Source organism: Oncorhynchus kisutch, linkage group LG1 (genome assembly GCF_002021735.2).
Source record: "Oncorhynchus kisutch isolate 150728-3 linkage group LG1, Okis_V2, whole genome shotgun sequence".
Lineage (NCBI taxonomy): Eukaryota > Metazoa > Chordata > Actinopteri > Salmoniformes > Salmonidae > Oncorhynchus > Oncorhynchus kisutch.
The window spans coordinates 3,256,422-3,269,964 of NC_034174.2; the positions used below are offsets into that span (position 1 = coordinate 3,256,422).

Genomic DNA, 13,543 nt, shown 5'->3' on the forward strand with positions numbered 1-13,543 from the left:
CACTGTTGGGGGTACTGGAGGACTGGAGTTAGGAACCATTGTTGGGGGTACTGGAGGACTGGAGTTAGGAACCACTGTTGGGGGTACTGGAGGACTGGAGTTAGGAACCATTGTTGGGGGTACTGGAGGACTGGAGTTAGGAACCACTGTTGTATGGGGTCAAAAGAAACTGTTTGAATTAATTGATGCACAATTCATGAACGTGACCAGTAAGTACATAACTGAGGGAAACACTGGACTAGCAGAATTATCTCATGATAGGGTGAAACACGGATAAATCTACAAAGCAATTAAACATATAACTACATATTTCTCATGTATCACGCATTTATAAAGATCTATTTAGATGTCTGTACCAGGAATTTCTCTCTATTTCTGTCTATAGTCTATATGATGTAGAGAATTGGAATGAGGAGGAAGTAAATTACACAGTCAGAACTTTCCCCAACGCAACAGACATGTAAATGACTGAATATGTTGCATCATGAACATCAAGTTTGCCGAGTTAACCCTAGTTCTGTCAGGAACTCCCTCCCCTTCCCCCCAATCACCAGATCACATCACAAAGGAAATAGGTGAGGATAGAGTTTCTCAGGGTATAAACGATGAAGGGTTGAGGCCAGACAGTACACATGCTCTCCTGTCTGCTGCTGAACAGGACATCTACAGGACAAGGAGAATCAGTAGACTCCAGCACCAGACGGTGTCAGGTCCAGAGGATCAGTATCTCCAGCACCAGTATTTCCAGCACCAGTAGACTCCAGCACCAGACGGTGTCAGGTCCAGAGGATCAGTATCTCCAGCACCAGTATTTCCAGCACCAGTAGACTCCAGCACCAGACGGTGTCAGGTCCAGAGGATCAGTATCTCCAGCACCAGTATTTCCAGCACCAGTAGACTCCAGCACCAGACGGTGTCAGGTCCAGAGGATCAGTATCTCCAGCACCAGTATTTCCAGCACCAGTAGACTCCAGCACCAGACGGTGTCAGGTCCAGAGGATCAGTATATCCAGCACCAGTGGACTCCAGCACCAGACGGTGTCAGGTCCAGAGGATCAATATCTCCAGCACCAGTAGACTCCAGCACCAGACGGTGTCAGGTCCAGAGGATCAATATCTCCAGCACCAGTAGACTCCAGCACCAGACGGTGTCAGGTCCAGAGGATCAGTATCTCCAGCACCAGACGGTGTCAGGTCCAGAGGATCAGTATCTCCAGCACCTGTAGACTCCAGGATGTCTCCCTGCTCTCTCCTCCTGTCCCTGCTGTTGGCTGCAGCGCTGCAGTGTGAGCATGCCCAGTGCAGACGTGTACCGTGCTCCGACCGCTGCTGCTCCTTTGTAGAGGGCTTCCCCGTCAGACTGAAGGAGCTCCGCACCGCCTTCTCCACCATCAGAGATTACTACGTAAGTACTCTCTCTCTCTCTCTCTCTCTCTCTCTATATATATATATATATATATATATATATACATTTATATTAATATACTACTCTGTAAGTACTCTAATATGTATATACTCTTATATTAACATACTACTATGAAAGTACTCTCTCTATATACATACATTTATATGAAAATACTACTATGCGAGTACTCTATATATATATACTGTATATATATATAAACACATTTATATTAATTAGTAGTATGTAAGTACTCTATATATACATTTATATTAATATACCACTATGTAAGTACTCTAATATACACATTTATTTGAATATACTACCATATAAGTACTATAGAAATATACATTTATATTAATATACTACCATGTAAGTACTCTGTATATATAATATATATACACATTTATATTAGTATAGTACTATGTAAGTACTCTTTTTATCAATATATACACATGTAAGTACTCTAATATATACATTTATGTTAATATACTACCATATAGGTACTATATATATATATATATATATATATATAAACATTGACATTAATATACTACCATATAAGTACTCTCTCTCTCTCTCTCTCTCTCTCTCTCTCTATATATATATATATATATATATATATATAGAGAAACACATTTATATTAATTAGTAGTATGTAAGTACTCTATATATACATTTAAATTAATATACTACTATGTAATTACTCTATATATATACATTAATATTAATATACTACTATGTAATTACTCTATATATATATACATTAATATTAATATACTACTATGTAAGTACTCTAATATATAAACATTTATATACTACTATCTAAGTACTATATATATATTTAAATGAATATACTACTATGTAAGTACTCTACACAGTGATTTTGGAAAGTATTCAGACCCCTTGACTTTTTACACAATTTGTTATGTTATGGCCTTATTCTAAAGTATATAAAAAAAATATCGATTTTTTAATATATATATTTATTTCATTTAACCTTTATTTAACCTTTAATCAATTTGATCAATTTTAGAACAAGTCAAGGGTTCAATACTTACCGAAGGCTCTGTACATAACCCTAACCAAGCGTATCAATTACAACCACTGCTTGATCTAACCTTTATATACAACCCTAACCAAGCATATCATCATATCGGCAGCGTAGCCTAGTGGTTAGAGCGTTGGACTAGTAACCGGAGGGTTGCGAGTTCAAACCCCAGAGCTGACAAGGTACAAATCTGTCGTTCTGCCCCTAACCCACTGTTCCCAGGCCGTCATTGAAAATAAGAATGTGTTCTTAACTGACTTGCCTGGTTAAATAAAGGTAAAATAAAAAATATTTAAAAAACACTGCTTGATCTAACCTTTATATACAACCCTAACCAAGCATATCATTGTATCAATTACAACCACTGCTTGATCTAACCTTTATATACAACCCTTTAGTAAGCACCTTATTGTACCGTTTACACCCACTGCATGACTGGATATGATACAAAACAGACTTCACTAAACTGGGCTGTTTGTTGTCTGCAGGAGGCTAATGATGAGCTGGAGACACCTCTTCTCGACAAGGGGATTCTAGACCACATCAAGGTGAGTTCATACTGTCTCCTCTGATAGAGGGGATTCTAGACCACATCAAGGTGAGTTCATACTGTCTCCTCTTCTCGACAAGGGGATTGTAGACCACATCAAGGTGAGTTCATACTGTCTCCTCTGATAGAGGGGATTCTAGACCACATCAAGGTGAGTTCATACTGTCTCCTCTTCTCGACAAGGGGATTGTAGACCACATCAAGGTGAGTTCATACTGTCTCCTCTGATAGAGGGGATTCTAGACCACATCAAGGTGAGTTCATACTGTCTCCTCTTCTCAACAAGGCGATTCTAGACCACATCAAGGTGAGTTCATACTGTCTCCTCTGCTAGACGAGGGGATTCTAGACCACATCAAGGTGAGTTCATACTGTCTCCTCTTCTAGACGAGGGGATTCTACACCACATCAAGGTGAGTTCATACTGTCTCCTCTGATAGAGGGGATTCTAGACCACATCAAGGTGAGTTCATAATGTCTCCTCTGATAGAGGGGATTCTAGACCACATCAAGGTGAGTTCATACTGTCTCCTCTGCTAGACGAGGGGATTCTAGACCACATCAAGGTGAGTTCATACTGCCTCCTCTGAAACATAAGTGTGTTGAAGATTAACAAAATGTATTTTAAAAATAAACCATTATCCCCCAAGAGTTTCTGGATAATTCCCTAATTTTAGGGTTAGTTATAGTTATAATGTCCTCATCTTCAATTAGGGTTAAGGTTAGTTAAGGTTAGTTATACTTATAATGTCCTCATCTTCAATTAGGGTTAAGGTTAGTTAAGGTTAGTTATACTTATAATGTCCTCATCTTCAATTAGGGTTAAGATTAGTTAAGGTTAGTTATAATGTCCTCATCTTCAGTTAGGGTTAAGGTTAGTTAGGGTTAGTTTTAGTTAACTCATCTTCAGTGTGTTTGTTCCTCTCTCCAGAAATACATAGCAAAGTTGTGATGTTGATGACCTTGTTTCCTCATCAGAGCCCGGTGGGGTGTCATACTATGGACAGCATCCTGATGTTCTATCTCCACACGGTGTTGCCCACCGCCATGAACAACAACAATGGAACACACAACTTTAAATCTCCCATCGACTCCATCGGAAACATCTTCCACGAGCTGAAGAAGAAGATCATCCAATGTGTATGTAGCCTGGTCTGATATCCTGTTAAAGTAGTCTGGTCCTATATAGTCCTATATAGTCTGGTCCTATATAGTCCTATATAGTCTGGTCCTATATAGTCCTATATAGTCTGGTCCTATATAGTCTGGTCCTATATAGTCCAATATAGTCTGGTCCTATATAGTCCTATATAGTCTGGTCCTATATAGTCCTATATAGTCTGGTCCTATATAATCTGGTCCTACATAGTCCTATATAGTCTGGTCCTATATAGTCCTATATAGTCTGGTCCTATATAGTCCTATATAGTCTGGTCCTATATAGTCCAATATAGTCTGGTCCTATATAGTCCTATATAGTCTGGTCCTATATAATCTGGTCCTATATAGTCTGGTCCTATATAGTCTGGTCCTATATAATCTGGTCCTATATAGTCTGGTCCTATATAGTCCTATATAGTCTGGTCCTATATAATCTGGTCCTATATAGTCTGGTCCTATATAGTCCTATATAGTCTGGTCCTATATAGTCCAATATAGTCTGGTCCTATATAGTCCTATATAGTCTGGTCCTATATAGTCCTATATAGTCTGGTCCTATATAGTCATATATAGTCTGGTCCTATATAGTCTGGTCCTATATAGTCCTATATAGTCTGGTCCTATATAGTCCTATATAGTCTGGTCCTATATAATCTGGTCCTATATAGTCCTATATAGTCTGGTCCTATATAGTCCTATATAGTCTGGTCCTATATAGTCCTATATAGTCTGGTCCTATATAGTCCAATATAGTCTGGTCCTATATAGTCCTATATAGTCTGGTCCTATATAGTCCTATATAGTCTGGTCCTATATAGTCCTATATAGTCTGGTCCTATATAATCTGGTCCTATATAGTCTGGTCCTATATAGTCCTATATAGTCTGGTCCTATATAGTCCAATATAGTCTGGTCCTATATAGTCCTATATAGTCTGGTCCTATATAGTCCTAAATAGTCTGGTCCTATATAATCTGGTCCTATATAGTCTGGTCCTATATAGTCCTATATAGTCTGGTCCTATATAGTCCAATATAGTCTGGTCCTATATAGTCCTATATAGTCTGGTCCTATATAGTCCTATATAGTCTGGTCCTATATAGTCCTATATAATCTGGTCCTATATAATCTGGTCCTATATAGTCTGGTCCTATATAGTCTGGTCCTATATAGTCCTATATAGTCTGGTCCTATATAATCTGGTCCTATATAATCTGGTCCTATATAGTCTGGTCCTATATAATCTGGTCCTATATAGTCTGGTCCTATATAGTCTGGTCCTATATAGTCTGGTCCTATATAATCTGGTCCTATATAGTCTGGTCCTATATAGTCCTATATAGTCTGGTCCTATATAGTCCTATATAGTCTGGTCCTATATAGTCCTATATAGTCTGGTCCTATAAAGTCCTATATAGTCTGGTCCTATATAGTCCTATATAGTCTGGTCCTATATAATCTGGTCCTATATAGTCTGGTCCTATATAGTCCTATATAGTCTGGTCCTATATAATCTGGTCCTATATAGTCTGGTCCTATATAATCTGGTCCTATATAATCTGGTCCTATATAGTCTGGTCCTATATAGTCTGGTCCTATATAATCTGGTCCTATATAATCTGGTCATATATAATCTGGTCCTATATAGTCTGGTCCTATATAATCTGGTCCTATATAATCTGGTCCTATATAGTCTGGTCCTATATAGTCTGGTCCTATATAATCTGGTCCTATATAATCTGGTCCTATATAATCTGGTCCTATATAGTCTGGTCCTATATAATCTGGTCCTATATAATCTGGTCCTATATAGTCTGGTCCTATATAATCTGGTCCTATATAATCTGGTCCTATATAGTCTGGTCCTATATAATCTGGTCCTATATAATCTGGTCCTATATAATCTGGTCCTATATAGTCTGGTCCTATATAGTCCTATATAGTCTGGTCCTATATATTCCAATATAGTCTGGTCCTATATAGTCCTATATAGTCTGGTCCTATATAGTCCTAAATAGTCTGGTCCTATATAATCTGGTCCTATATAGTCTGGTCCTATATAGTCCTATATAGTCTGGTCCTATATAGTCCAATATAGTCTGGTCCTATATAGTCCTATATAGTCTGGTCCTATATAGTCCTATATAGTCTGGTCCTATATAGTCCTATATAATCTGGTCCTATATAATCTGGTCCTATATAGTCTGGTCCTATATAGTCCTATATAGTCTGGTCCTATATAGTCTGGTCCTATATAGTCCTATATAGTCTGGTCCTATATAATCTGGTCCTATATAATCTGGTCCTATATAGTCTGGTCCTATATAATCTGGTCCTATATAGTCTGGTCCTATATAGTCTGGTCCTATATAATCTGGTCCTATATAGTCTGGTCCTATATAGTCCTATATAGTCTGGTCCTATATAGTCCTATATAGTCTGGTCCTATATAGTCCTATATAGTCTGGTCCTATAAAGTCCTATATAGTCTGGTCCTATATAGTCCTATATAGTCTGGTCCTATATAATCTGGTCCTATATAGTCTGGTCCTATATAGTCCTATATAGTCTGGTCCTATATAATCTGGTCCTATATAGTCTGGTCCTATATAATCTGGTCCTATATAATCTGGTCCTATATAGTCTGGTCCTATATAGTCTGGTCCTATATAATCTGGTCCTATATAATCTGGTCATATATAATCTGGTCCTATATAGTCTGGTCCTATATAATCTGGTCCTATATAATCTGGTCCTATATAGTCTGGTCCTATATAGTCTGGTCCTATATAATCTGGTCCTATATAATCTGGTCCTATATAATCTGGTCCTATATAGTCTGGTCCTATATAATCTGGTCCTATATAATCTGGTCCTATATAGTCTGGTCCTATATAATCTGGTCCTATATAATCTGGTCCTATATAGTCTGGTCCTATATAATCTGGTCCTATATAATCTGGTCCTATATAGTCTGGTCCTATATAGTCCTATATAGTCTGGTCCTATATAGTCCTATATAGTCTGGTCCTATATAATATGGTCCTATATAGTCTGGTCCTATATAGTCTGGTCCTATATAATCTGGTCCTATATAGTCTGGTCCTATATAGTCCTATATAGTCTGGTCCTATATAGTCCTATATAGTCTGGTCCTATATAATCTGGTCCTATATAGTCTGGTCCTATATAGTCTGGTCCTATATAATCTGGTCCTATATATTCTGGTCCTATATAATCTGGTCCTATATAGTCTGGTCCTATATAGTCTGGTCCTATATAGTCCTATATAGTCTGGTCCTATATAATCTGGTCCTATATAGTCTGGTCCTATATAATCTGGTCCTATATAGTCTGGTCCTATATAGTCTGGTCCTATATAGTCCTATATAATCTGGTCCTATATAGTCTGGTCCTATATAATCTGGTCCTATATAGTCTGGTCCTATATAATCTGGTCCTATATAGTCTGGTCCTATATAAGCTGCTCCTATTTATTTCATGGATGTGTGTCATATCATTAATGCTTCGTCATGTTCTGTGACATAGTTGTATATGTATCCCCCTCACTGGAAACGTCAGAGTTAGGGACCAGCTGGCGGTCTAACCCTAAACACACAACTCTGACACGGTTACTTCCTAATTTACACAGCATCCAACAACCTTCTTACGCTAGAAAGAGAGACTGTCTGTCTGTCTGTCTGTCTGTGTTTCCAGTGTACTACTGTAGCAGCCTGGAGCCTCCCAACAATATTGCAGCGTGGGGTGGCTGTCACAAGATCTGATCTCTTCCTCCCCCTTCCCCTCTTTCTCTCTCCACAGAGGAACTACTTCTCCTGTAAGAAACCGTTTGACATCAACAACTTAATCTCCTCATATAAAAAGGTCAGTCCCCAGCAGGCTCTGAGTGTGTGTGTGTGTGTGTGCACATGCATTTATGTGTGTGTATCTGTGTGTGTACATAAAATATTCATTAAAGTAGTTTGCGATGTCATGTGGTTTTGTAATAAATATACTCTCTGATTCAACAAAAGAGGCAGACATGTTCTTCATTTACAATAACTTTGCTTATCAGAGAACCAGATTTATCTGCTTATCAGAGAACCAGATTTATCTGCTTATCAGAGAACCAGATTTATCTGCTTATCAGAGAACCAGATTTATCTGTAACTTTGACATAAAGTTGAATAATTACATTTCTCAGCTCGTCATCAGTCCACGGGGCACCGTTCTCTCGTGTCTTCACGTTGAAATCAAATTATTATCCAGTCTTCTGATTTTATTTAGGAATGCTTATATATATATAAAAACAGTATTTTCATTCCAGTACATACTAGCAACACGCATAACCACCAAACCAGTACATACTAGCAACACGCATAACCACCAAACCAGTACATACTAGCAACACGCATAACCACCAAACCAGTACATACTAGCAACACGCATAACCACCAAACCAGTACATACTAGCAACACGCATAACCACCAAACCAGTACATACTAGCAACACGCATAACCACCAAACCAGTACATACTAGCAACACGCATAACCACCAAACCAGTACATACTAGCAACACGCATAACCACCAAACCAGTACATACTAGCAACACGCATAACCACCAAACCAGTACATACTAGCAACACGCATAACCACCAAACCAGTACATACTAGCAACACGCATAACCACCAAACCAGTACATACTAGCAACACGCATAACCACCAAACCAGTACATACTAGCAACACGCATAACCACCAAACCAGTACATACTAGCAACACGCATAACCACCAAACCAGTACATACTAGCAACACGCATAACCACCAAACCAGTACATACTAGCAACACGCATAACCACCAAACCAGTACATACTAGCAACACGCATAACCACCAAACCAGTACATACTAGCAACACGCATAACCACCAAACCAGTACATACTAGCAACACGCATAACCACCAAACCAGTACATACTAGCAACACGCATAACCACCAAACCAGTACATACTAGCAACACGCATAACCACCAAACCAGTACATACTAGCAACACGCATAACCACCAAACCAGTACATACTAGCAACACGCATAACCACCAACCAGTACATACTAGCAACACGCATAACCACCAAACCAGTACATACTAGCAACACGCATAACCACCAAACCAGTACATACTAGCAACACGCATAACCACCAAACCAGTACATACTAGCAACACGCATAACCACCAAACCAGTACATACTAGCAACACGCATAACCACCAAACCAGTACATACTAGCAACACGCATAACCACCAAACCAGACAGGCAAATTCAGGGCAGCTAAGACAACCCAAGCCAAGGACAAATCACCTTACATACACCGTTTTATACAGAGCTATAGCTGATTGGAACTCTTTACCAATACATATCTCTCAGGCAAAAAGTAATGCGATAGACCATATGACTGGACAGGAAATAGAAGGAACATCTAATGTGATAGACCATATGACTGGACAGGAAATATAAAGAACATCTAATGTGATAGAAAATATGACTGGACAGGAAATAGAAAGAACATCTAATGTGATAGAACATATGACTGGACAGGAAGTAGAAAGAACATCTACTGTGATAGACCATATGACTGGACAGGAAATAGAAAGCATCAACTGAATGTTAAATGTGTTTCCTGTCAGCTATTTTAATTATCTTTATTGTCTACTATTGTGTGTGTGTGTGTGTGTGTGTGTGTGTGTGTGTGTGTGTGTGTGTGTGTGTGTGTGTGTGTGTGTGTGTGTGTGTGTGTGTGTGTGTGTGTGTGTGTGTGTGTGTGTGTGTGTGTGTGTGTGTGTGTGTGTGTGTGTTTAACTATACTGAACCCGAAGTCCCCAAAAGAATAGTAAAAGATCAGACACTTGACCAACTGGGGACATGCTGTTGGTCCCCACAAGGTCAAAAGCTTATTCTAAGGGGTTGAGGGTTAAGACTAGAATTTGTGTTAAGGTTAGAATTAGGTTTAGGGTTGGTTAGGAGCTAGGGTTAGTTTTAGGGTTAGGAACTAGGATTAGGTTCAGTGTTTGTTAGGTGCTAGGGTTAGTTTTAGGGTTAGGAACTAGGATTAGGTTTAGTGTTGGTTAGGAGCTAGGGTTAGTTATAGGGTTAAGAACTAGGATTAGGTTTAGTATTAAGGCTAGGTTTTTGGGTTAAAGTTAGGATTAGGGTAAGAGTATGGGTTAGGGGTTAGGGAAAATAGGATTTTGAATGGGACTGAATTCTGTATCCCCACAAGGTGTGGTTCCTCTAACCTGAGTGTGTGCTTCCTGTGTGACTAGATGCAGGATAAGGGCCTTTATAAGGCAATGGGAGAGCTGGACCTGCTCTTCAACTACATCGAGGAGTACCTGGTCTCTCAGAGACGCAAACACTGACCCCTGACCCCTAACCACTGCCTCAGCCAACCAGGACACACTGACCCTGAGCATGGACCAACAAATATGAGTAACCTCAAACCTCTAATAACCTCCAACCCCAAACCTCTAAACTGCATGTTCAGACCAGGATGGAATCTGTGTCTTTGCGGAAGTGTTTTTTCTAACATTCCATAGAAGTCTTTGCGTTAGTCTTTAATCCTACTCTTTAGTCGTTCTCGAAGACCGACCCTCTAAAGTCCTGAAGACCTTCTGAGGACCTAACAATTTTAATATATACCATTTATCAGATGACTTTATCCTAATTCGTGTTCAGTACAGTACTGCCTTTATACATTTTAGTATGGATGGGCCCAGTGGGAAGTCAACCCGTGTTCATGACCTTATAAGCGCCATGCTCTACCAACTAAGCCAGGAACTTCTCTCTCAAGTCATGAAGCACATTTAGCTTCAGATTCATCATCGTGTTTATTAATCAGTCATATTGACTAAAACATTCTGCTGTAAAGTTGCATTTGTATTGCATACATTTTCATGATTGACACTTTCTGGAAGTCCTTCTATAGTGTACATTGAACAAAAATATAAACGCAACGTGCAACAATTTCACAGATTTGACTGAGTTTACAATTCATAGGGAAATCAGTGTAATAAATTCATTCGGCCCTAATCTATGGATTTCACATGACTGGGGATACAGATCTGTTGTGGCGTGGATCAGAAAACCAGTCAGTATCTGGTGTAACCACCATTTGCCTCAAGCACATCTCCTTTGCATAGATTTGATCAGGCTGTTGATTGTGGCCTGTGGAATGTTTCCCCACTTCTCTTCAATGGCTGTGCGAAGTTGCTGGGTAGGAATTGAACTGGAACTCGCCGTCGTACACGTGGAATCAGAGCATCCCAAACATCCTGAGTGAGTATGCAGGCCATGGAAGAACTGGGCCATTTTCAGGAAATGTGTACAGATCCTTGAGACATGGGGCCGTGCATCATCATGCTGAACCGTGAGGGGAAGGTGGCGGATTAGTAGCATGACTATGGGCGTCAGGATCTCGTCACGGTATAAAATTGCCATGGATCTAAATGACAAAATTGCACATCCTTTTATTGTCCCCAGCACAAGGTGCACCTGTGTAATGATCATGCTGTTTAATCAGATTCTTGATATGCCACACCTGTCAGGTGGCTGAATTATCTTGGCCAAGGGGAAATGCGCACTAACAGGAATGTAAGCAATATTTGAGAGAAATAAGCTTTATGTGTGTACGGAACATTGATGGGATCTTTTATTTCAGCTCATGAAACATGGGACCAACACTTTACATGTTGCATTTATATTTGTGTTTAGTGTAGTTTGGATATTAACATAATGATGTGATGTTATTCTAACCACAATGTGATAAGGAATCATATCCTGATGTTTAATAATGACCATTAACCACAATGTGGTAAGGATTCATATACTGATCTATAATAATGACTATTACGAATGACCATGTTTACAACATATTGCGACATTTAAAAATATATCCTATTTTTATTACCAATGTCAGTACTGATTTGAAATAAAGTGGAATTCTGCACCATAATGTATTAATGGGATCATGTTGAAAGCGTATTTTGTTTTGTAAAAGAATCAATAACTGCCATCTCTTCATGGTCTATGTTTTTGACTAATAATTAGCTCCCCTGACATTTTAAATAGTTGTGCCTAAATGTTTGTGAGGTAGAATGTATTTATTTTAAATCAGCTTTTAAGTGTTTTAGCTGTCAATGTTTTGGTATTTATTTATGATTTTAACTGCAGTTTTGAAATAAATCTTCTACTTTGAAACCTCAGTGCTTTTGTTTGCCTTTAAAATGTGAAGCCTTCTAAGTGGTGGGCCAGTTCTTCCACACGCTATTTAGAACGCTTCAGCGATGGGTTGTATGGTGGCACATTTTGGGGAATATTCAGGAGGTGGACACTTTCCGTGGGAATTAACGGGAATATATGGGAATTAACAGGAATATATGGAAATTAACGGAAATATATGGGAATTAACGGAAATATATGGGAATTAACAGAAATATATGGGAATTAACGGAAATATATGGGAATTAACGGGAATATATGGGAATTAACGGGAATATATGGGAATTAACGGAAATATATGGGAATTAACAGGAATATATGGGAATTAACGGGAATATATGCAAATGAATATTAATACCATTTAAATGTAGAGGCTTTCTGCATTGGATATATTTACCATATGGAGACAGAAACATTTACCTTATCATAAGTGGACATACAGTAATTGCAAATGATTAAATCCTTCCAATAGAAAAAAAAACAATTTAGTTACGAATTAAACATGAATTCAATGAGTTGACTCTTCACATGGGATGATTTCATTGAACAACAAAAGAAAGGGAATATTGAATGACCCCCAATGATCCATCGCATCTCCCAAATACATTTTCAACATACATCTGTAAAATGATAGTCTAGAAACTAAAGCTTTGGTTGTCTTCCTCTCAGGCTTCCATGTCTTCTCCCTGGACCTCCTCAATGTCCACCTATTGAACATCAGACTCTTCACTGTCACTTTCCAACCTTGTTGAGGATGGCTTGTTGTCAAGCTCAAAAAGCCTCAAATTTGCCTGAATGGCCACCAATTTTTCCACCCTTGTATTGGTCAGCCTGTTGCGTGCTTTGATGTGTGTGTTCCCAAACAAGGACCAGTTGCGCTCTGAGGCGGCTGATGTTGGTGGGATTTGGAGGATGATGGAGGCAACAGAGGAAAGAGCCTCAGATCCACAAGGGCCTTCCACTAGGTGGTTGATGAGATATGTTGGCACCACTGCAATATTACATCTCCATCCCAAAGCCCATGCTTGGAAGTGTACTTCGCCAGACTGTTAAGAACCTTGCCCTCATCCAGGCCAAGGTGGCGAGACACGGTAGTGATGAC

The 13,543-nt window shown here is 39.0% G+C and overlaps 1 protein-coding gene across 1 annotated transcript; it reads left to right on the forward strand.

The window, feature by feature from the left end:
* Nucleotides 1-657: 657 nt before the first annotated feature.
* On the forward strand, nucleotides 658-12,422 carry LOC109867085 (interleukin-10-like). Its single transcript, XM_020456037.2, has 5 exons — nucleotides 658-1,405; nucleotides 2,942-3,001; nucleotides 3,982-4,143; nucleotides 7,987-8,049; nucleotides 10,488-12,422. Exons 1-5 carry the CDS (start codon nucleotides 1,235-1,237, stop codon nucleotides 10,581-10,583), a joined length of 552 nt encoding a protein of 183 aa, XP_020311626.2. The 5' UTR covers nucleotides 658-1,234; the 3' UTR covers nucleotides 10,584-12,422.
* The last annotated feature ends 1,121 nt before the right edge of the window (nucleotides 12,423-13,543 follow it).